The 24,619-nt window shown below is 32.1% G+C and overlaps 1 protein-coding gene across 2 annotated transcripts in view; it reads right to left on the minus strand.

The window, feature by feature from the left end:
• Positions 1-24,619, minus strand: part of PPIP5K2 (diphosphoinositol pentakisphosphate kinase 2) — a 79,884-nt gene that overhangs the window by 10,993 nt on the left and 44,272 nt on the right. Inside the window, exons 20-29 of one of the 2 annotated variants that reach the window (XM_017869156.1) lie at positions 20,057-20,184; positions 19,366-19,480; positions 15,591-15,698; positions 15,385-15,501; positions 12,703-12,870; positions 9,474-9,647; positions 8,136-8,208; positions 6,426-6,545; positions 5,494-5,556; positions 1,897-2,037 (exon numbers count right to left, since the gene is read on the minus strand). In XM_017869156.1, coding sequence (XP_017724645.1) covers positions 1,897-2,037; positions 5,494-5,556; positions 6,426-6,545; positions 8,136-8,208; positions 9,474-9,647; positions 12,703-12,870; positions 15,385-15,501; positions 15,591-15,698; positions 19,366-19,480; positions 20,057-20,184 — 1,207 coding nt within the window. The remainder of the gene's footprint in view (positions 1-1,896; positions 2,038-5,493; positions 5,557-6,425; positions 6,546-8,135; positions 8,209-9,473; positions 9,648-12,702; positions 12,871-15,384; positions 15,502-15,590; positions 15,699-19,365; positions 19,481-20,056; positions 20,185-24,619) is intronic. The other variant, XM_017869157.1, reaches the window with a different exon arrangement.

Raw genomic sequence — 24,619 nt, forward strand, 5'->3', positions numbered from 1 at the left:
ACAGGCTTGAGCCACCGCGCCCGGCCAATTGCATGAAATTTTAAGAGAGCTAGAGGGACTGAGGTACAATTTGTATCCATGATATACAGAAGAGCTAATTAAAAATTAGCACAACTGGAACAATAATCTAATATCCTTTGCCTCATTAATATCCTTCAGTAATATACTCTGATGAACTGAATTCACTAACCACAAAAATGAATCCATCAAGAGTACCACAAAACAAACCTTAAAATGTTATCTTTTTGTAAATATTCTACTAAAATTCTCCTTTCATAACAAACACCTCCTTATTATTGTTATTACCTTCAAATCATTCACTGCAAGTCTTCTAAAATCTAAATAGTATTGATATCTACCCCTAAATTCTTATTTACTAATTAGAATAATTCTTTAATCTCTATTTTAAGGTTTCAAATCCTTGCCCCAGGGAAGTAATGAAACATCATTATGGGTGAAGGGGTAAACTAGAATTTATTCAGGTTCTCTACTGTATTCTGAGGTAACAGGATTGTCCATTCTATCAGGTTATAGAAAATATAAAAGGAGATGACCACCTTCATTTTCCTGACTCTGACCTTTACCACTTGGAGAAGTTATTTCATTTGGAGTATTATCAATTCTAAGAATCGGACACATATATATGCAAATTTTTAAATTAAGACCTACTTCCTAAAACCATCCCTAAAGTGAAATACTTCAGAACACTCACCAATATACATCTCTATTACTGTTAATGATTGAAAGCTGGCCTCTACTACCAAAAATGGAAGAAAAGGGAAAGGTCACTACTTTGTATAAATGCAGGGGGTATCATTTAGACAGAATATAAAGAGAATGGAGCTCTCTAGAATTATACAATGTGGTGGCCCAGGAAAGAGAAGAGAGTGACGGTCAGACATAAAAGTGGCATTCATTCCGAGAGCTCTAATATCTCATTTTATTCTTGAGCAAAATTTATTTACAGTACTCAGAAAAAGAGGAATGATATACAAAGAAAGTTTGTCACTTTCTAAGATATGACCAGAATAGTAAGATTCTTAGCTCTAAGCAAAAAGCACTCTCTCCCAAAACTAATGCTTTCTAAACTGGAATTTCCAAAGTACTGAGGAATCCTACAGAGCTGAAAACGACAACTGGCAGCTGACTTCTCACACCTAAAAAGGAAGCCCTGAGCATTTCCCAAAATGATGTCCCTCAGAATAGTGCCACATGATATTTAATGTGTTACCAAAAAAGTGTTTTCTAAAAAATAAGTTTTGGAAAATCTGGGTTATACAGCCTTCTTTACAGAAGAACGTCAGCCTTTTATATGCTAATATAGCTATACCTCTCCAACAGGAGGCGGGATATAACATAGTTTCTAAAACTTATTTAACCATGAACATCTTTCCTTCAAACACACAAATCAACCTCTTCAGAATGTTTTCTGAGATACACAATTTGAAAAACTGTTGTCCTAATTTGCTGTCTTTAGTTAAAAGCTCTTTCTACTTACCAAAGGTAGTCAGGAGATGAGTGTGTATGAATGGGTTAATGTGGACTGTTATTTTGCAGTTTTAAAAAACTTTGCTATAAAATTATATACAATAGGAATGTGAGATTTCTAGCAAACATAGTTTTAACAAAAGACCACAATCCTATATTTTGTTGACTTTTACTGCTTTTTTTTTTTTTCTTTGGTAAGAAAAAAAGAATTTGGCAGAGAGTAAAAAAAAGAGGTACAGTTCACATTACACCAAATAATTCCTAATAATGTCCCTTTATACTCCTTTGTCCCCTAAACTTCTACTCATTACCACTACCTGCTTTTATGTTTTCATAATTTCTGTTATATTCAGATAGTATGTAGTTGCCCAGCAACTAAATAATAACAATGAAAGAAAAATTTCCTACAAATTTCAGGGGTCTTCCGTGGAACATCAGATGATGGAGAAGCAATGGAAGCAAGAAATTCATCCACTTGCTTTAAAGATAGGGCATTATGAAGAGTTTCTAGAGGACAAATAGATGGCACCATGGAATACAATTCAAAGCCTAGAAGAGAAAAACACCAAAACAAAAAATAAAAGATGGATATTTTAAAATCAGTAATTAAAAGGAAGACTACTGTTTAGAACTGGACAGTTTAGGTCTTTTCAATCTATCACATGCAAACACACAGTATCTCTGAAGTCATGACACCAGATGCTATGCAATATGGAGCTGGAACAAGATGTGACAAAGATTTCTTTTTAAATGTAATCATGTAGTATAGCATGCACACAATTTCATTCTATATTGGTAAAACCTAAGAATAATACTTGAAAACCTAGGGAAAAGAAAACAAAGAAATACAAGTTTTCAGTTTTTATTTTTTGAAGTCAGGTCTATTCAGTGGGTGAATAAGCTGATGCCACATGATGTATCCCTGATGCCAGGATGCTAACAGTAAGTTCTTGTTGAAAAATTATATAATTACTTGTGAATAATTTTTTTAGACACTTTTCCAGGCGTGCCAAGACCAATGACACTCTCTAGTATGAGCCCAAAACAACATTCATTCATTCATGCTGGAATAAAAATTCCAAAATGTATTTCACCTACCTTTACTGTATTAACACATAATTATATTACTAGGAATCACTGGCTGTGTAAAGTTAGGTCAAGTTAAAAGCAATACAAAATACAAATATGATCCTATTTTTAACAATGGCACAGAAATACAAAATTTCATGAAACAACCATGCAAATATGTATTAATACCATCACTGAAACAAAAGCACTTAAATACACAGTTTATGTTTTCAAACAAATAGGATATAGGTTACTCACTTTTTTAAAAAAGAAAATTGTCTGTTTATTTAAACTTTATTCAACTGAATGGCTTTTAAAATTGCTTTCATATACTGTTAAAAATAATGAGTCTTTCTGCATCTACTCTTCTAGAAATTCAAACTAATTTCCCCCAATTAAATACCTACAATACTCAAATAAAATTTTGTATCAAGTCAAATATCATTAAAAGTAAAATTAACCTCAGACTGCAAGACTTTTTGCTTCAACAGGTGTGTGCTCATTTTTAAATTGACTGATGTTTGATTTATGTAAATATTGAAGGAAATATTGACCCAAGAACTGCCTAATTCTCAGTTAGAATAAGGAAACTTTGGTTAAAAGAGAATCTAATCTTCCTAGGAAAATAACCAAGGGACTTGCAAAACTGGTATGTCTGATTTTCAGGTACAAACCAAAGCATGACAGAACATTACACATACTTTGAAAACAAAAACAAAAACAAAACTATACCATAACAGCAGCTAAAGCACCTAAATTAAGCACTAAAGAAATTAGGCTTGCACAACTGTTACATTTTTTAGAAGTACAAGACTCATGCAAATGAACGCAAACCCTTTCTTTGCATTACACTAAACTTAACGATGAGATCTTTTCTTCTTTCCTCACAAAGTTTATATATTTTTATAGCAATTATTTTATTTCATTTGCCTGCTAGATTTTATAACAGGCAAATGACAATATAATTAAGTTCCTCTAGACTACATTTTTTTCCACTTATCTTTAGTAAACTTTTCCTTTGATGCACAATGAAAGGGTTAGCGCAGCAATTTAAAAAGCCACCCTGCTGACATGTTTAGAAGCTATAAAAACATACCACTGGAGCCTAGAAATTCCACAGAGGAAACGGACCAGCACCTATAGAGGTGTAGGTGTTCTGCACAGAGGCCCAGAAAATAAGGTAAAGCACTGTCAGAAGGTACTTGTTTCACCATGTTCCTTGAACTAAAGATGAAGGGAGGGGTAAGTCCATGATATGTGTTAAAGATGGAAATAACATGAACGTTAGGGGAAATAAAAAGTAAAAGGAAGAGTCAAATGACAATTCATAAGACAGATAAGACAACACAGTATTAAAAAAGGAAAAAAGGAAACCTTAAAACTCAAAATAAGTATTTGTAGAATTGAAAGGAATGCATCTCATACGCATTTATATGTGCGGAAAATCCACATTTTTTTTAAAAGACCCTAAACCAAAGGAATATAAAATTACTCTATTTTCTATTAAAGTTAACAGAAATATTTTTAATTTTTAAAACTTTCAGTTAAACACAGATTCTCCTAGATAATAATACCTCGAATACTGGTTTTAAACACATAGCATTCAGTACAAAACTATGGTCTTAAACCTGCAATGTCTCTTCTTAGAATTTTGTGGCTTCTGTTTTTCTTGTGACTTCTGTGTTTCTTCTAAGAAGTTCTTAGGCATGCGGGTTCTTTAGAAGCTGCAGCTGTATCAAATAAGAATCACTTTCTTCAAAAAGTAGCATTTAAACAGCTACAATGAAGGGAAAGTACATTAAGCTTTAAGGCTAAATTTTTACTTGTTGAGGATGAGATCTTCTTATTCCACCTTCAAGAATTATTAGTGCAATGTTATTTAGACGTGTTGTTAAAGGATCCAGAAGGGGGAGAACGACCATAAACTTGTGTTGAATCCTTTAGATTCATAAAAGTTTCTGAAAGATCTGACTTGAGTTTTTGAAAGACTTACTTGCAGTTAAAAAGAAAAGTTCCAAGGATAAAAGTATCTTCATTCCATGTGTAATACAAGCAAAAATCTGTACGTTTTCTTTTAAATTCTTTGATCCTGAATTATTGTAAAATGATCAGTAAATATTCCCTCTTGCCCCACAATATCAAGGTCTATGTTAGAAGTTGTAATGCTGCAATAATTCCTTTTACAAATAATGGTCATGAAAATTTTCCTATTCAGCCTCAAAATAGAATTTAACAGAATTGGGTTTCTAGATCTTAACTTAATCTTCCTCCTATTAGGAGCCCTCTAAATTTTAAGAAAAGCAGTGGTACTAAAAGGAATTGGTTGCTTGATAACAGCAAACCACATTGCTACACAAGAACAAAGTGAATGCTGGACAAAGTTTTCAGAGTGCTCCAGACCAAATAGGGTTTTGCGTTAGGAAAATAGCCAGGAACAGACGATGTTATACAGTGAAATATGCATCACCAGGTGCCCAAGAATTTTTCAAAGACACATCTTATTTGGCTATTTGACATGGGTGGCTCTGTATTTTTGTTTAACTATCTCAATGAAACAACCACGTGATCAGAAAATTAGGAAGAAAAAAGTTATTGAGAATCAAGAAAATTAAGGAATACTAATTGAAATTTAAAATTTGTGTAGACAGATCTGAGAAATTAGAAGAAATTTTCAGGTGTCAATTTAGCATTAAAACTCATCATCATTGTGGTCATTTAAAAGTTTGATGAGTAATGTTAAATTATTATATAAATTACAGCTGAAAAGGGAGCCAGACAGTATCAATAATTTGGGTGAATAACAAGTTGGAATTGTATGCCAATTGACAATAAGGATGAAGAAATGAATGATACTGTATACCCCACAATTTGAAATAAAATAAAAATAAAAAAGGGATGAAGCAGGGGAGTATCTTTTAAAATAAAAGCAAAACGTACCATTGGTTGGGTGTCGAGCAAATGAGATAGAAAACCTTTTAACAGCAGAACCGCGTGTGGCGTCTAAGAAAGAGAAAAACAGGTACCTGAAATTCGTAATAGCTACAAAAAGAAGAACACTTAAAAGAAAGAAGGGAAAAACAAATATATGAGGTTAGAAAGGTGGCATGCAGAAGGGGCAATGACAGAAGGTAATAAGGCAAATATTGGTTAAAAGAAGTTAACTAGCTTGATGACAGAGGAAAAGTGTCAAATGAAATATACAACAGAAAGAAAAGCAAGATGAGCTGGCAATTCTGGTAAATCCATGTTTTACTGTCTAAAATAAATGTGTTGATAAACGAGAAACTGTTTTAAATAAAGATGATCCTGAAAGAGCTAGAACCACTTCTCTTAACAAAAGGGACAGGCTTCCACGAGCCTCAAAAAATTCTGAATATTAAAACTTAAGGTATATTAACAACATTAAGAGGATCTCCTTCAGCTAGGGATCCTAAAATATTCTCATCCTGTGTTTATTTTATAAAATATTGCCAATATAATATTGTCCTCTACTTATAAACATTCCACTCACTTTAATTAGCTCAATAAGTAAAATAAGTGTTAACAATAAATAAAAGTTTAAAAGATCAAAGAAACACTTGTTCTTTATAATATAGATTATAAATTATCTAAAAGAAGAATACACATAATACTATTTTCCATTTCAACAAACTTATTGTACAAGTACTCTAAATCTAACTACAATTAACTGTCTGATGAAACATGGATCCAAGTTGTAGGTAACAGAGGGCACTGATAGTCATTTAGGCAAAAGATGACAGGATTTCACTCGAATCAGTCAGTGGCCTTAGATTTGCCTTTGAGAAATACTGCTCATGGGTGTGTGCTTGGGTGTAGATATGAATCTGTGTGTGCATGTGTGCACATACCATCTATGCAGCCAGAAGAGGTCAGCTTTTTACGATGAGTACGAGCATAATCCTGTAGGTTAGGTGCGCTTGAAGAACCCCCGAGCACCGAGGTGCTAAACAGGCCCGCACAGTGAGACCCTGATGGGAGTTAGAGAAAATACATACACAACGGGTGTTCTTCCATTCACATTGGGAATTCATGCAGCATGCAATTAACATGGCTCTTACCACATATAAGGCAACCTTTGGAAGTGCCTTGAACAGGCTCACAATATTCTTGTAATTTCCTAATGATGTCAGTTTTAATACAATACTTCTAAACACCACTATCATTTATCATAGGTACAAATGGGGTAATTTAACATTGGACAAAATGTTATCTTTGAGAAAAAAAAAATATGTCCATACAATAATTAGACATATACATCCTAAAGTATTAAAACACTGCCATAAAATAACTTAGGACAAGAAAGAACTCTGTTAATCAATGCCCAAGGGCAAGCCATATTTTAAAAAAAAAAAAAAAAAAAAAAAAAACCTCTCCTAGCACAAATTAAATCATATAAAATCAGTATTTTAATGTATATTTATAAATGACAAATCTTTCCTGATGCCCCTGAATTAAGAATTACTACTCTTTCTTATGAAATAAAGTATATCAAAATTTATTTATTTGTGAGAAGACCAGGTTCTTTTCAGTCATTCAAGGCCTAAATCACTTTAAATACTTAACAAATGACTTAATATCTTAATGAATAAGACCCCCAATGAAAAACATTATTAGCAAATAAAACAGTCAGTATAAACTGATGCTCAATTTGTAGCAAAAGGTTTTACATCCAAATAACACTTTTATCACTGGGGAAGGATTAAATAAATTTCTATCAAATATACTATGATACATCAATAAGAAGGAGTAATATATACATTTCTATAAATACACTGTGGGAATATTAAAAACTATCATTACAAGCTATATGAAATTAACTAAAGAGAGATCCTCAAGTATGTAGGCATCAACACAGTTCATATACTTAGTACAGAGATCACAGTACATACATAAACTTACAATGAGATCTGTTTATGCCTTTATTAAACCTATCAGGACAACTATTTACAGAAAATAATATGCCACTATCTCATAGTTTATCAACCATGAGCTTTAAACCAAATGAGTTTAGAAAGGTCTTTTCCAATGTTGCTTTGAGTGTTAGCAAAGAACCAATTATGTTCTATAGGTTAATAAAGACTGAGAGTGCCACTGTGCATTACTTTTGCTTGGTTTTCCTTATGAGCTGCTCAAAGGAAAATTAATATATTCATATACGGTTTGAAGTATTCCATACTTTAAAATACTTTTAGTCAGAAAAATGGAAAGTTCCTTTCTACATGCAATAGCATCTTTTCATCTTTATCAACTGGGAAAATGACGTTTCCTTCATAAATTAACTTACAGAGTACAAGATAAAAAACTAGCATTGGCAAGTTAACTAAGTGGTTATCATTGCAGGCATTCAAAAGGGTTATGCAACAAAACTGAATGCTATCTCTTCTTCATTTTATCAAAACTATATTTTGAGTTATACAACTCAACATTTCTGAATTAGTACACATTAAATAAAAACTACAGCATAGCATTTGGTCATGCTTTCACCAAAGAGTTTTACATGTGTGCACAATAGTGAGTTTAAGAAGGGTATGGAACACAATTTCCTTTACACCACATACCTACAGTAGGATTCTGCTTCTGTTCCACAAGAGTTCTCGGTGTTCGCAGGTAATTAGCATTTTCAGATACAACCTGCATAAGGAATCCAAAGTAAATGAAGTAAAACAGTAAAATAAATTAAGAAGTCCATACTTCATATGCAGCCTGTTCCAGACAGACAAAGGTTAATAAGCTGTATGATAAATATTAGTAGAAATACATAAAACATGAAATATCATGCAAGATCCCCTTTTGAAGGGAGTCCATTTCATGAGGTCCTTGCAATGAAGTGGTGCGAAGCAGGCATTCAGAATGAAACATCATGTATGAAACAAGACAGATGAAAAGAAGCAATTAAGAGATTGATATAATTTCACTGTTAAAAGAAGCCAAATGCCCACTCTTAAACAGCTCCTGTATTTGAAGGGGGAAAAAACAACTACAAACAAAAGAAAGGGCAGACAGAGACTCTTGAGATCACCATACAATTATTGATCCATGCATGGGCTTTATCAGAGTAACCTTTAAATATTCACAGCCTTAATGGATACCATAATCCCTTTTCCTATAATCAAATGCATTATATTTCCAAAAGGAAATTGCTGAAATTATCAGAAACCTCATATGTGACAGTAGACCTTCCAATATAATAGAAATCATGTATATTTTAAGTTTCCAAATGTCATCACAGAAAGTCCTTCTGAAGTCATTTTATTTTGACCCATATTGTTGATGGGCACATATGCACTTGTTCCCTCTTAAAGAGAACATTAAAATATTATACAGTCCAAAGAAAAACAGACTGTATGTATTCCTTAAATTAGATACTTCCAAATAATGGAATAATGAGGCAGAAAATTGTCAATATTTGATATATTCTGCTAATTAAAACTGGGCCACATAAATTCTGGTATTTTCAAAAATGTTTACATTCTCAGCAAATTCCAAATTGAATCTAATTTTTTCAAATATGGAAGAAAATCTTAATACATTTTCTTACAATCAAATTACATAATTTGTTTCTGAAAGTTTTAAAAGACAAGTCAAAAGAAAGATTTCTTTCATTTTAAATAATTTTGTTAACAAGGTACAATTCCAGGAGAATAACATTTATTGATTGTTTTAAAATCCTGGATACGTGGAACCTTCTCAGTAAAATACTAAACACATGCCATGGAAGTGATTTCTTTCCCTCAAATATTGGCAGATATCATAAGTATTTTTAAATGAACTCAAAATTAAAAAAACGAAGGATTTACTCTGATGTGAAATACAAGGGATTAGATGTCCTCAAAGATAGCTGTTTGTTGCTCTGAATGCAGGGAGGAAAAATGTTTAATGAAGTAAAGTTTAAAAACCTGTTGCCATGAGCCAAAAATACTGGATGTGAAAGCCAATGATTTGGGGGAGACAGGGGAAGAAGTGATTTGTTCCCCTGATCTGCGTCTTCGACGCCCAGTACCCACACCACTGGTATAATGCAGCCAGGTACCAGTACCCTCTGGGCTAGACACACTCAGGGGGCTCTCTTCCTGGAAGTGAGAAAGGGGCAAAAAAAAAAAAAAAAAAAAGCAGAGCATGCAAAGTTAGATACAACAGAGCCAAATGATCAGAAAGAAAAAAAAATACAGTTTGTTTGTATTTGCTTATTAATTTTTTAAAAAAACTATTAAACAGCAATTTGGGAGCCAAATATTTCACTATTTGAGAATTTGATAGGAATGACTAATAAATCTAATTGCATGTGATAACAATTATGGAAATATTTTATTATGTTAAAAGACATAAAATACTTATACTGCTTCATAATTGTCCCTTCCCTGTTAAAACTGGAAATATTTTAGTAAGTTTCTTTTTTAGCAACTTTTAAAATATAAAGGTTTTCTGCTTAATTTTAGATATTCAAAGATTTTGTCTTATTTTGGGTGAATTTTTCAACCCAAGGCACTAAAGAATTGTGCAAAGGGTCAAAGGGATTTCAAGATACATAACTTGGAAAACTAAATCTGTCTGCCTGACATATTTAAAAAGTTCAGAGATCATAAGATGGACTCAAATTGCACCTGTTTATTCTTTCAAGCTATCTATTTGCCCCCTCCAGAGATTATTTACAGATTTAGTAGGGAAAACATGCAGCAAACATTCTCATTATACATGTTTGCATGTTCAGGTTTCAGAGAGCAAGGAGAGAGTAAAATCTACTTGCACAAAATGAAGAGAACAGTCTTTTTCTCTGTGTGTCTTTTGGAAGTACAAACTTCTGATATCCATGGAGATGATGGACGCTGGAAAAAGTCTTCAAGATTTTACTTGAGTAATTTACCTTATGGAAGTAAAAGTTTAGCATGGCATAGAAATAATCTCTTGAAATCAACTAAGTATTTATGAGAAAAAGGTTTATAAATGTGTTTTGCGTTTTAAAGATTAACGAGGACAGTGCTTTTGTTAGAGGTTTTATAAATATAGATAAGTTGCAAAATGAAGATTTACAATACATTTTGCTGTATTCAGTATTATATAGGCTTTTTGGAGGGCAGAAGAGAGGCTTTAATGGTGAAATTCTGAATAATTTGATTAACTATAGATTGCTTATTCAATAACCATCAAAATCACTGCACTCACACAAATACTAGTGTAGGTTATATTAATTAACATAGCTTATGTCCCAAATTTTCTGAAACTAAGGATACCTGAACATAATCCCAGATTTTTCATTTTTTCCATTAAGTTATAATAGAACAAATAATTCCAAGTTCTATAATTGTTAAACACCCTCTTTTATAACCGTCTTCTTTTGTAATTAAAATATCACATTCAAGGGAACCTTAATGACTATATAATTTCCTTTTATAGATCCTTTATAATTATAAAGGATCTACTTTATGGACAGATTTTTGCCTATACAAAATTGTCAAACTGAAGCACATATACATTTGAACTTTGAGAATCATAAAACACATATATTTGCATAATTTGGGGTTGTAGAAATGAGCACAATTCTTTTTGTTGTTTTTATTCTCACCCATCAAATGCTAAAAAATGTTATACCTAATTCTTCAGACTTGGCATATTTAAATAATTTTTTTTCTAAAAGTTGATGGTTATATCTTAATTTCTTCCTTTACACACACATATATATATGTATGTATATATATGTGTATATATGTATGTTTGTTTGTTTGTTTATTTTTTGAGACAGAATCTCACTCTGGCTGCAGTGCAGTCAGGGGTGATCTCGGCTCACTGCAACCTCCACCTCACAGGTTCAAGTGGTTCTTCTGTCTCAGCCTCCTGAGTAGCTGGGATTACAGGCCCACACCACCACGCCCAGCTAATTTTTATATTTTTAGTAGAGACAGGGTTTCACCATGTTGTTCAGGCTGCTCTCGAACTCCTGACCTCAGGTGATCCACCCACCTCGGCCTCCCGAAGTGCTGGGTTTACAGGCACGAGCCACTATGCCAGGCCCCTCTTCCTTTACATTTTTACTAGAGCATTTAGAAAACAGTTATAAGCACTGACTTCAATCAGTGTTGAGAGAATCATCCTACAGAAAATATAGATAACCTCAAATAAAACTTATTTAAAGTATTAAAAATGTATACAAGTGCTAAAGCTTTATTTAACAAGCTTCATTCTAACTGTTCAACTTTCCTCTTAAATGTTACTTCATTAATTATTTAAATGTTTTCCTATTAGAGAACATAAGAATTATTTTAGCCTATTTATAGATCTTAATATAAAGGTAAAATTTTCAATTATATTATCAAATACTCAAATTCCTACATAGACTTTGCAATTAGGCAAACAATTTGGAATATACCTATAGTATCACTTGAATCAGTTATTGCTAAAGCATCTCCAGCAAATGCTGTCTACTTTTTTTTTTTTTTTTTTTGAGACGAGTATTGGAGTCTTGCTCTGTTGCTCAGGCCCTGGAGTGGCAGTGGCGTGATCTCGGGCCCTCACTGGGCAGCTCTCGCCTCACATGCATTCTCCTGCTCAGCCTCTGGAGTAGCCTGGTAGTAAACAGGTGGCCCCACCAACATCAGGCCTAAGTTTTTGTATATTTAGTGGAGAGCGGCGTTCAGCCATGTTAGGCCCAGGATGGTTCAATCTCCTGATCTCGTGATCCAGCCCTGCCCTCGGCCTCCAACAAAGTGGCTGGGATTAGCAGGCGTGAGCCGCACTGCGCTGCCTGCTCTCTACTTTTAACGTAAAATTATTCTTGATCCATTAAATCAGGCCTTTTAAAAAAAATTCTTTATTGAAGACATTCCAACCTAATGTAACATATTCTCTAATATAAAAGACAAAAAAAAACAAAACATTCATTTTTCAGTTCCTAAACACCTTATTTTATATTTGCATTCTTTTTTATGAAAACTATGTAAAGCTCAACATTCTAAAATTAATCTATTGTTGAACTGCCTCTATACTTTTGTAATTTATTTTAAAATAGATTAAATACCATTTAAAATTTGCTGGTTTCCCAAGCTCCACAATTAAAGCTGTATTTTCTTTTCTGTTTTATTAAAATATAGTTAGTTTATTTTATGAAAAATGTGTTCTGATACATATACTTACATCATTTGCAGCCATCTTCCTAGATCTTGGAAGTGGAGACTTCCTGTGTATATGAATTGGCTCTGATACCATTGGTTTAAACAATATCACAGCTCGATCAACCTCATCTCTTTTAGAAGTATGTGGTTCATCATCATTATCAGTTTTAAAAGGTCTCCTGCCTTCATTCTGTGAGCAAAGAATATAAAACAATTCTACTATTCAGATTTAAGAAATATCTTCTGATGAACAGATTCAACCACCACTGGTAGAGGTACTTGAAATACATATACAAGTTTGTTTACTCAGATGTATGAACATTAACTGAACTCTTCTAACAGCTGAGTATTATGCTGTGTACTATGAGGGAAAAGGCAGAGTCTCTGAGTTCAAAAATACATACACTCTATGGAGAAATTAAACAGTAAAATGGCAATTAAAAACCCACATAAGACAAAGTGTTTAATTACATTTCATCAAGTGCAAGAATAAACAAATAATAATAATAAATGACAGAAAGAAATAATAGAGATGAGCTTTGTTATATAGGAGTCTCATCAACCTAAGCACGAACTAAACGCATTTGTATTTATACATTTTAGACTATTTAAATCTATTCCAAATATTTCTAATAAATGTGATAACTGCATTAAAAGTAACTATCATTCAATGACTCATTAAGCATTTACTAAGTGTGTACTGTGTGCCATGAATTGTACTAAAATATCCAACTATAAGACAATGCAGGCCGGGAGCGGTGGCTCACGCCTGTAATCCCAGCACTTTGGGAGGCTGAGGTGGGCGGATCACGAGGTCAGGAAATCGAGACCATCCTGGCTAACACAGTGAAACCCCATCTCCACTAAAAATACAAAAAATTAGCCGGGCGTGCTGACGGGCGCCTGTAGTCCCAGCAACTCGGGAGGCTGAGGCAGGAGAATGGCGTGAACCCAGGAGGCGGAGCTTGCAGTGACCGGAGATCACACCACTGCACTCCAGCCTGGGAGACAGCCAGACTCTGTCTCAGAAAAAAAAAAAAAAAAAAAAAGACAATGCATACATTGGGCCACAGTAATACAGTAAAACACATATTTCAAAGCAGTAAGAATGGACAAACTAAAACTAAATGCAACTACATTGATGAATCTCCTAAACATAATATTGGCCAAAAGAAAATAAGCTGAGTACATAAAAACCCTCATCAAATTAAGGGTTACAGAGAATAAAAAGGTACTTTTTTAATCAAATAAGGGATATCTAAAACTTGAAGGGATCACCACAGTTAATAATAAAACACTGAAAGAAAAGAATGTCCACTATCACTAAATCTATTCATCATTCATAGATGATGTTATGATCATATACATAAAAAATCCAAATGACTCTAAGGGTAAATTATTAGAATGAATAACAGTATATATTAAGTTATACATTTCACACTTATAAAATTTTTATACAAAACTGAGTTAAAATTTAATATGACAATAAACAAAAAATGAAATTTAAATAAATCATAAAATAAATTTAAATTTATCATAAATAAATTTATGATAGCATAAAAAACTATAAAGGAACTAGGAATTAATCTGACAAAGATGGTATAAGACAATTATTTGGTGCAAAAGTAATTGTGGTTTTTGCTATTATTTTTAATGAAAAAAATCATGATTTTATCAANAGTTATACATTTCACACTTATAAAATTTTATACAAAACTGAGTTAAAATTTAATATGACAATAAACAAAAAATGAAATTTAAATAAATCATAAAATAAATTTAAATTTATCATAAATAAATTTATGATAGCATAAAAAACTATAAAGGAACTAGGAATTAATCTGACAAAGATGGTATAAGACAATTATTTGGTGCAAAAGTAATTGTGGTTTTGCTATTATTTTAATGAAAAAAATCATGATTTTATCAAAAAATATATAGTTAAATAAATTCAGAAATATACCAAGTCCTTAGACTAGAAGACCCAATATTGAAAAAGTATCATTTTTTTTCCAAATTGAGCTGCAGAGTAATGGTAATCTCAACCAAAATCTCAAAGAGTCTTTTCAGAATATTATAAAATGATTATAAAATTTATATGAAAATGCATGAAACATGAAATATTCAATATAATCTTTAAGAACAACAAAGCTGGAGGAATTCTGTACTCAATATCAGTATTTATTATAAAGCTATAATAATTAAGACTGTGGTACTGGTAGAGAGAGAAACAAACAGAGCAATCAAGTAAGACTAAAAGTTCAGAAACCAACCAATCAAAATACACGTATGATACATGTCTGCAGTATCAGATGTAGTACTATAGGCAGCAGAAAAAGGATGAACTCTTGAATCTATGATACTGGGGCTTAGTTATTCATACAGCAAAGACAACAAAACTGGACTGCACATCACATGTACCATATCCAAAAAAGTCAATTTCAGTGAATTAAAGGTTTAAGGTTATCCATTCTAAACACGGCCTTAAAATTCAAACAATCTAAACAAAAGATAAAATTCCTAAGTATTCCAATATGCATAAAAGTGTTGTCTATACAAATCACACTTTAAAAAATTTAAGCCATTTTCCTACTTAGTAGTCGAAATAAGAATTATTTATAGTACATTATAAAAATCTCTTATAGAAACCTCATGAAAATCTAGAACCACAGTAACTAAGCACTGAGAGTTCCACCTTCATTACCTCTCTGGAAGCTGGTCTATATCCGTAGCCAGAAGGTAAATTTTTGTCTTCTTCACAACCTTTGGCTCCTGGACTAAAGTGTAATTCAACATGAAAGCGTTCCTCTGAGGAAAGATCCTAAGAAATATGACAGAACATTTTCAAAATGAGAAACTTGAAGCTCTTTATTTATGTCTGGTAAAACACAAATCAAGAGCTCTCTTTACCTTATTAGGATCCTCATAAAGCATGATAACAATCTGAGTCATGTAGTTGAGCTCATTGACAACATTTAAATAATCCATAGCTCTTTTCCACTGTTCATCCTTTGATTCCTGAACAAAAGATATATGTGGTAAGCATTTTCTCAAACTGTTACTTGAAAGTCACTTTATTGTCACTATGGTAGCTTGTTTAATCCTAGTGATACCACATAAAGTGAATACTTACTATGTGCACAATTTTAAAAAACAATTCCACTACATTTAAAAGTCTTACTAAGTTATTTAAGCTTGTTTTGGTAAAATATTTTTAAACTCTCTACAAGTTTGAGTATCCCTAACTTGAAAATTCAAAATCCAAAACGCTCTAAAATTCAAAACTTTTTGAGCACTAACATGACACTTGAAGGAAATACTCATTGGAGAATTTTGGGTTTTCAGATTAGGCATGCTAAACCAGTGCAAATATTCCAAAATCCAAAAACAATTCCAAATTCCAAAACACTTCTGGTCTCAAGCATTTCAGATAAGAGATATTCAACCTATATTAGAAGTTGTAGTAGTAATCTTTTTTTAACCGCTTATACAAAATAAAAAATAAAGAATTTCTTGAAATATGACAAACACTACTGAATTCTGAGGGTAAGAGACAGTTTTTAACTTTGTTCAGTTCCAAAGTACCTAGTATAGTATCATGTTTCATAACAGAATACTATCCTATAACAGGAATGCTATTTTTTCCCACCATCATATATAGTTCATATATGCGATATAGGCCTATCAATAAATATCCCTATTACACTGAAGTGATATTCAAAAATCAGCAGAAGGAGGCATATGCAAATTCTATTGATCTTACCATCTCCTTCACCATTCCTCCATCTTCATTCTGAGAATCATTGGTCTTTAAATATGTAATCATAGAGCATCAGAACTGAAAAGGACCTTAGAGAACATGTACTACAAGCATTCAAAGTAGAAAATTATATCTGAAAAGGCAAAACTACTCAAAGTAAAGTCTATAGTCAACAGTTAACAGGATCTACTTAAATTATATGTAGGTCACAGATAAATTTCCTTTGCTGTATACTATGTAATTACATTACAAATATATAAAAGCACAACATATCCTTTTTGTATACACTAAGAGTATACAATATTATGAACTTTAGTGCAGAATGCATCTTGTTTTAAAAGCAAATTATAAGACCACACATTGACTGTATGTTTTTTTAAATTCAGTATGTATTTTATTCCTATTTTAGACATTACACATTCCGTGTGTATGTGTGTGTGCACACGCATGTGTGCAAGTTTAGGAGGTAATATGTGAAAAGATGTATTTTTTTTCAAAATTGATAAGGGAAAACATAAATTAGCATTACTGAGCTTCACTAAATGTAAAGTTAGCACAAATGATGAGTTTAAATACTGAAAATTTTCATTAGGTGAAGAGCTAATTGATCTTGTGATTTTGTGATACTCCAGTATTAAGAACACCATCTAATGTCCAACTCAGTGTTGCAGTTATAGACTTTGCTAGGTCTTCTCTAATAGATAAAATTAAGTAATATTTAGTAGTAACTTCCAGAACATAATTAATATGTAAGAAGACACAAAAATATTTTTTTAAATTAAGGCCCCATTACACATATTCCTGAAATCTTGTTTATAATCTTAGTTCCTTAACAAACCTTACAAATAATTCTACAGAAAGATTTTACCCAGTCCATTCTGAATAATTAAAAATTACAACTGGTAATACACTGAGTAAGATTTTAATTATATTACTTACAGATTCTTATAAGGATAATAAGAGTTGGGATAATGAAAACAAAACATTTTGGTATAGACTTCAATTTTCACCTTAGTAAATACATGTAATTATTTTCCCCTGGAAGCACTGATTTTAAAATAATGAAGTTGTTCAGTTTTTGTTTTAGAAATGTAGCCTGAATTCAATATATGCCCAACAAACTCTAGATCCACAGCCACCACCCTAGTCTAAATAACATCTTTCTGGACCACTGTACTAATTTCCTAACTGGTTTCCTCATACCCACTTTCACCTATCTACTGTCCACACAACAACCAAAGTCACCCACTTCCCTGCTTAAAACCTTTCAATGGCTTCCCAATCCACTTAGAATACAAGGCACTGGCTCTTCAACCACATCTGCTGTCATTTTATCCAATACTTACTACTATTCTCCAACCACAGGCCTTCTATCAGTTCCTATATTATTCATGTTCTTTATACCCTCTATATATGTCAAAAAGGACCATGTAAGAGATGTATCTCTCCTCCTCACAAACAATTCCATCAACACTACTGTTTATACAAGCTTTTGCCTTGCTAATTAAGGGTCATTTTTTTTTCCCACTAATCCACATACTTATGCAAGGATGTCACTTTGCTATTCTTTAGTGGGACAAAGAAGAAACAAAAAATCAGAAGAAATAACGTATGGGTTTGGAATTTTAATTGGAATAGAACTTTGAAACAGCCTTAGGATAACTATGATAATAATAATTACTCTCAAAGACCAGTAATAAGATTGATTAGGAAACAGATATATACCAAATTATCACTACATATTTCACTGCCCTTCTTTTAAAAGTACGTAAGAAAACAAAATTGAATTTTCTTTTATAGATCACTTTCTATACAGATGTGCATATATTCATACGCACAGAAAGATAAAGAAATATTCTTATCTTTTGGCTAGTTTAGAGATGACTGATTTAGATGAGATTCTGGACTTCAAGTAGTATTACCCTATTGCATCATGGCACTGAGTGGAGTGGGTGGCACTGAGAGAGAAGTTAAGTGAGTTTTGTACGCAGGAAGAATATGAATTACTGTGGCAAATGGGTATCACCGTAGCAGATTTTGTGTTTTCCAAAGATGGCTGACATACACATTCAATTCTACACACTCTTCTTACAATATGACAGGGACACTCGGCCCATCTAGTGCTGTGGGTTGTTTCCTCTCCTTCTGAACCTGGATGAACCTCTGTGTTAGCCTCAACCAAGAGAGCTCAGCAGAAGTGATGCTATATGGTTTTAGAAGTTAGGTCATAAAAATGCCATGCACTTGCACCTTGCTCTGATAGGAAGCTCACTCCTGGAACTCAGGTGCAATATTTTGAGGAAGCAGGCCACATGACGAGGCCAGATATAGGTGTTCTGGTTGATAACTGCAGCTGAGGTCCCAGCAGACAGCCAACATGAAGCACCAAACATGAGAGAAAACCCTTGAGATTGAGACCCAGCCACTGTCTGACCACAACCTCATGAGACTCTAAGTGAAACTTCATAACTGATCCTAGTCAACACTCTAAACTGTATGAGATAAAAATGAAATGATTGTGGTTGTTTTAAGCCACTAAGTCTTGGTATGTCATTACATAATAGTAGATAATAGTAGATAGTACATAATAGTAGGTACGTGGCACAACGTCTAACCAAACACCAAGTCCCATCTTCTGACCCCTAAATGACTCAAATTCATCAGGCTTCTCTTTACTGCCATCAGTCTATAAAATCACCTAAAATACTTTATATTTTTGTTTGCTTGAATGTATCTTCTCTGAAGAGAACATCTTTATCCCTAAAATCTAGCAAAATGCTTGGTATATAGTAGTCCCCTGAAAGACGACATTAAGTAGTAACACTTAAGGATGAATTACTAAAATTTCACAGTAAAAATAGCAGTTAGTGATTTAATTAAAAAATTAAATATATTTGTTAGACTGATGTAACTTATTCTACTTACATTGCATAAGGCACCATAGCGAAGAATAGACAGCAAAGAATGTACATGACTTTCACTAGTAAAATATAATCTAGTACGAACATGACGTTCAGGAGAAAGAACACCTCTAGAATACCTAAAATTAAAAGCAGACAGTGTTCAAACATAACCATATAATCAAAAACTCGCTAAATATTGAAATTATTTTCCAAAATTAAATTTAATTTCACTAGAAGTAAAAGACCATAAAAATCCATTATTCTTCCAACCGCAATAGAGGATTTATGTTAGTATATATTCTTCTAACATGACACAAACTATAACTAACTAGGATCTCTGAGAGTAGTCAAAGAATAGACTTAATATTAGTCAAGTACACTGTAAATAGGTTATTTTATCTCTTTTAGTAGCAATGACAGAGGTTATAGACCTAAAGATGATCACAGACATAAATGCTGCTAAATGGGGTATACATTGATGATCCCATATGAATGATGACCTATATTCCCTTTTCCCCACTCACCTTAGTTTTCTCTAAATTGGAGCCAAAAATAACTTTGGTTGGAAGTTAACAGAAATATCTAGGTAACAGTATTTTCACAGTATGCCAATGACACACTTCTGACTTCATAGGATCATCAAAGTGTAATTTAAATTTGAAGTATGCAAAAACAGATGCCTAGAGATTTAAATAACCAGTACAGTTTCTTACACAGGATGAAGTTTATTTACAGTGTCATCATCTTGTGTCCTCTGAAGGTCTGAGCGAATTTTTCTAACCAGAGGAGTACAGTAGCCTTTGGCAATCTCCAGTTTTTCAGCTTTAGTTATACCATATTCCTGAGCAAAAAATACTTGACATTAGAAAAAGGATATAATGACAAAGTACTCTAAAAAAATACACTCCTAAATTAGTCTAGTGAGAGACAAATACAAATATTTTATCAAGCCTTTTTTGAACGTTGGATAACTCCAAGTTTGCATTTTTTGCAACTGCAAATGTATGATTTTCAAACTATTAAGTATAATTGGAAGGATTTTGTGGTGGAACTGAACAAAAGCCAGTAATTTCTGAAGGAGGAGAATGAATGGGTGAATGTAATTTTTATGACTAGTATTCACTAAATCAGAGGTTTTAAATGTAAAAACAACCCTAAAAGAAAGGTGGATTAAGGCCACAAACACTAAAGCACAATATGTAATAAATATATGAAAAAAATTAAACCTTGAGATTTCTGTCTTTCCAAATGTCAAAGATTTAAAAGACTAACACGTTCTTCAAAAGCCTTTGGCCAATATTTTTAAAGTTTTAACTGGTAGTGAGCAAAGATTCCATGAAATTATCAAATTTAATGACATAATCATTATGGGTTAATTGGATTTGTAAGGAATTAGCACAATGTGAAGTATCCAGAAAACATGGTAATTTTAAGAGTAATTGCAATGAAAATTATAGTTCAAAGCAGTAGCAGAGGAGAAAGGAAGAAGGCAGAAAAGTGGGGTAGAATGGAAAAGAGGGAAAAGGAAAGAGGGAAGAAACACACATACCTTCTCTCTCCAAGTTCATTCTAGGATATCTCAACTTAAAGGCTATTTCCTGCTACCAGATACCTCCAGAAAGATTCACATGGAATAACATCAGTATAGACAATAGATCTCAAAACTGCCTAATAAAGAAAATGCTGACTGATTACAGATGAAAGACCTATGAAAACAGAACTTCCTGGGGGTGATTTACCTTAAACTAAAGCTAAGGTGGTTCAATAATCTTGCCAATGTAGGTGACTATATAGTGAATATACAACTGTGTATTTACGTGTAAATAAAAGAAAAATGTTGGAATTACAAAATCATCAGGGAATTACTTTTTAAAAAATTTGTTATTAGCAAGGTGTGAGGAAACGGATTTTCACACACTGCTGGTCTGGGTAAAAACTGATTAAAGATTTCTGGAGCTACAGAAATAGTCTTAAGTGAATGGAAAGACATGTAAAGAGAGTGAAACAAATTTCAAAAGTCTAGATTTCCAAATACAAGTTGGTTAAATAAATTATTCTTACATTCACACCACTCAGCCATCGGGAATAATAATGCATATTAGCTTTATTGGCATGGAAAGAAGTTCTTTATGCTAAATGAAGGAAAAAATTAGGTTGTAAAATAGTATGCTTTTCTGATTCAGTTTTCATAAAGAATGTATTTTCTACATATATGCATTTATGGAAAAAATTATATGTAAATGAATTTAAGGAAAGAGGCCTTTAAAAATATTCCAAAACATTGATATGTTTTTCTTTTGTTGGTAATGTTGTAGTAATTTTTTTGCTCTATTTGTATTTTCTAGTTTTATTACAAAGATATATTACTTTTATAATCAAGAAATCTCTCTCTTCAAAACAGTGACATATTTTGCTCATCTGCATCTATCAACTAGGATCAAATAATTTTTAGATATGCAAATTCTTATATGTAGTTACAATATCTGTGCCACAAATAGAACTGATTGAAATACCAGCTAAAGTGACTTGAAGGCTTTCTATAATGATTTCATTGAGAATGTCATTGAACTATCTTTGGGAAATGCTACTATAAAGAACTGTCTGCATTTCATAATCTACAGATAACCAAAGAAAATATCTTTAAACTTCAATTAATACGTGTCATCTCAATTAAGATAATTTTAATATCAAATTTGGTCTCTAAATGTTTTATTTACCATCATACCATCATAGTTATAAAGCATCATTTTTAAACCAGGGCCCCAATTTTCTGAGGATTAAGCCTGGTTAAAAAGTGAAAATTTGATTCTATTGTAGCATAAACACCTATCAAAACTAGCTTAACTGTTAAAATAACTAAAACAGACCACATGCATCATGTAAGCCTAGATATGATTGGAATTACAGAATTCACATAGCATAGACGTAAAAATTAAACAATCAATGTAAGAGTAGAAACTGATTTTTTAAGGCATAGTATCATTTTGAAGTACACCAGAATATATGTATATACATTTCTCTTTCATAGTCATACCCTGTTAGTCTGCATTAAATTATTCCAAACAAGTTAAAACTTTGTATTATATGACTGAGTCAAGTCTTGAAGCTTGAAATATTATTTGCTTGAGAACTATGTACGCAAAATTTTATTTTTTTCCTACAAACCACATTTTCATTATAAATTACTGCAAATATGTTTATAATTGCTAGTTTTTTTTTGGTGATTGAAAATACCTGCCTTCTGTCCACAGTTTTTGTATTTATGAGGCCTTAACGTAACAAAGCAAGATAATATTTATTGAACTGATTCAACGATCTGAAAATAAAAAGAACCCAAAGTTTCTGTTAACAATAAAGATTGTCATACGAAAAAGTTACGGAGATAAACCCAAAGTTGTCCTCTCCTCAATTTATAAAATAATGTCAGGATACCAGGGAAGCACATAAAAAGACCTTCTTGTTTTAAAAGTATGAATTTACCAAAAATAGAACTGATTTATGTAAACTTGGGCACAATTTTATCTGAAGAGTCAAACGATTTCAAAATAACTTTTCCAAGAAAATAATTTTAGAGTTGTCTTCAAATAAATTCTCAGACCGTCATGAAAATCTAACCTAATTGCAGCAAAGAGAATTACCATAACAAACTGAGAACAGCTGAGCGAAGAATTACTTTGATATATACAAACGATGACTCAACTCCTTCGTAACATACTATTCTTTGGTGCTTCTTCTGGTATTTAAAAAAAATTATTATAAATATTTAAGTTACACAGACATGGTGAGAAATGTCTTCAACTATATAAACAATATACCTGAAATACATACACCATTTAAGGAGGAGAAATGACCATCTACAATACCATTAACACTTGAGTTTTCTTTTGGGCTCAACTCTTAGAGACTAATTTTTCATTCCCAGTTGTAAAATATTTAGTATATATAATGAAAACAGTAGAGGGGTGAGATTAAATAAGTAATGCAATGGCACAGACATGGTTATGCTAAACATTAGACAAAGCATTGTGTATTTATTTAGCCTCTGAGTAGGTGATAAATTTAGATATACTGAAAGCCCACCTTGAAAAGTGCTTATAGCCACCATAAATATCTTAAAGTCTCGTATTCACAGCTAATTGTTAAAAAGCATACTTACAAAACTGAAACATTTTATTATGCAAAATAAAACTTGTCTTTTACAGAATAAAACTTACCTTTTTCATTTGGTAAATGAAAGAAATTGTAAGGGAATGAGTCCTGTTTCCTAAGTAAATGTTTCCTAAAGTAAGACCTAAAGACAATATTCGTAAAGTCTGAGATATTTTCATCCTCTTTTAAAGATAATTTTTAAAATACAGGTTCATACAATATACCTAAAATTGTCTACACTATATATCTGATCAAACAAATATACAGTTCTCTTTCATGTTGAAGAAACAAGCTAATTGTTAACATGTACACAAATACCTATAGGTAAGTTGTACAACTGTCTGAATTCTGTTTTTCAAAATCTATAGGTTTTCCTGTACTGTCTATGTATATTAGGAAAGGGACAGTTATTTTAACCATTGTTATACATGGGTATTCATAAGTTAGGCTTTTTGAACTTTTTTGACAATCTTTATCTTTTTCATATATTTAACATTTTCCTGCTGTCAAACTTTATGTAGTTCACAGTTGGAATATCTGATCTACTCCAACCTCCGATTTACAATATGCAAATAATCTTCTACTGAGTTGAAAAAAGGTCCAAAAATGGCATCTGGAACTTTGTTCTTCTGACACATTCCTGATCTCAATATGTTTTGTCACTTACCCCTTTATTATCAATCCAATTCTGTTTAATTGCATTTTAGTTATTTGAATTCTTATTACACCTTTATTTTATTCTCCTATAATGAAAAGACCCATGTCCCCAAAAGAACAACTATGTATATCTTGACCTCTAAACATTATTTTCAAAATACTTTTGCATAAAGTAAAAAGACTTGCAAAAAATTTCATATAAGGCCGCAACTATCTTTATGTCTTACTCCCCACATATTTCCATATATAGATGGCAGATGCAGAACAGGTGTTCAATAAATACTTAATTTATTTATTTATTCCATATGGAATTATTATTTTCCATTCTTTAGCTTGTTCGCATATTATTACTAAGAGTATCAATTCTTAAATTAAAAAAAAAATTACTACATTCTTATGGCACTGAAAATACTCTGTATACTACTATGATGATAGAAACATGTCACAATAAATTTGCCCAAACCTGTATA

This window comes from Rhinopithecus bieti, unplaced genomic scaffold, assembly GCF_001698545.2.
Source record: "Rhinopithecus bieti isolate Rb0 unplaced genomic scaffold, ASM169854v2 scaffold_4104, whole genome shotgun sequence".
Classification (NCBI taxonomy): domain Eukaryota; kingdom Metazoa; phylum Chordata; class Mammalia; order Primates; family Cercopithecidae; genus Rhinopithecus; species Rhinopithecus bieti.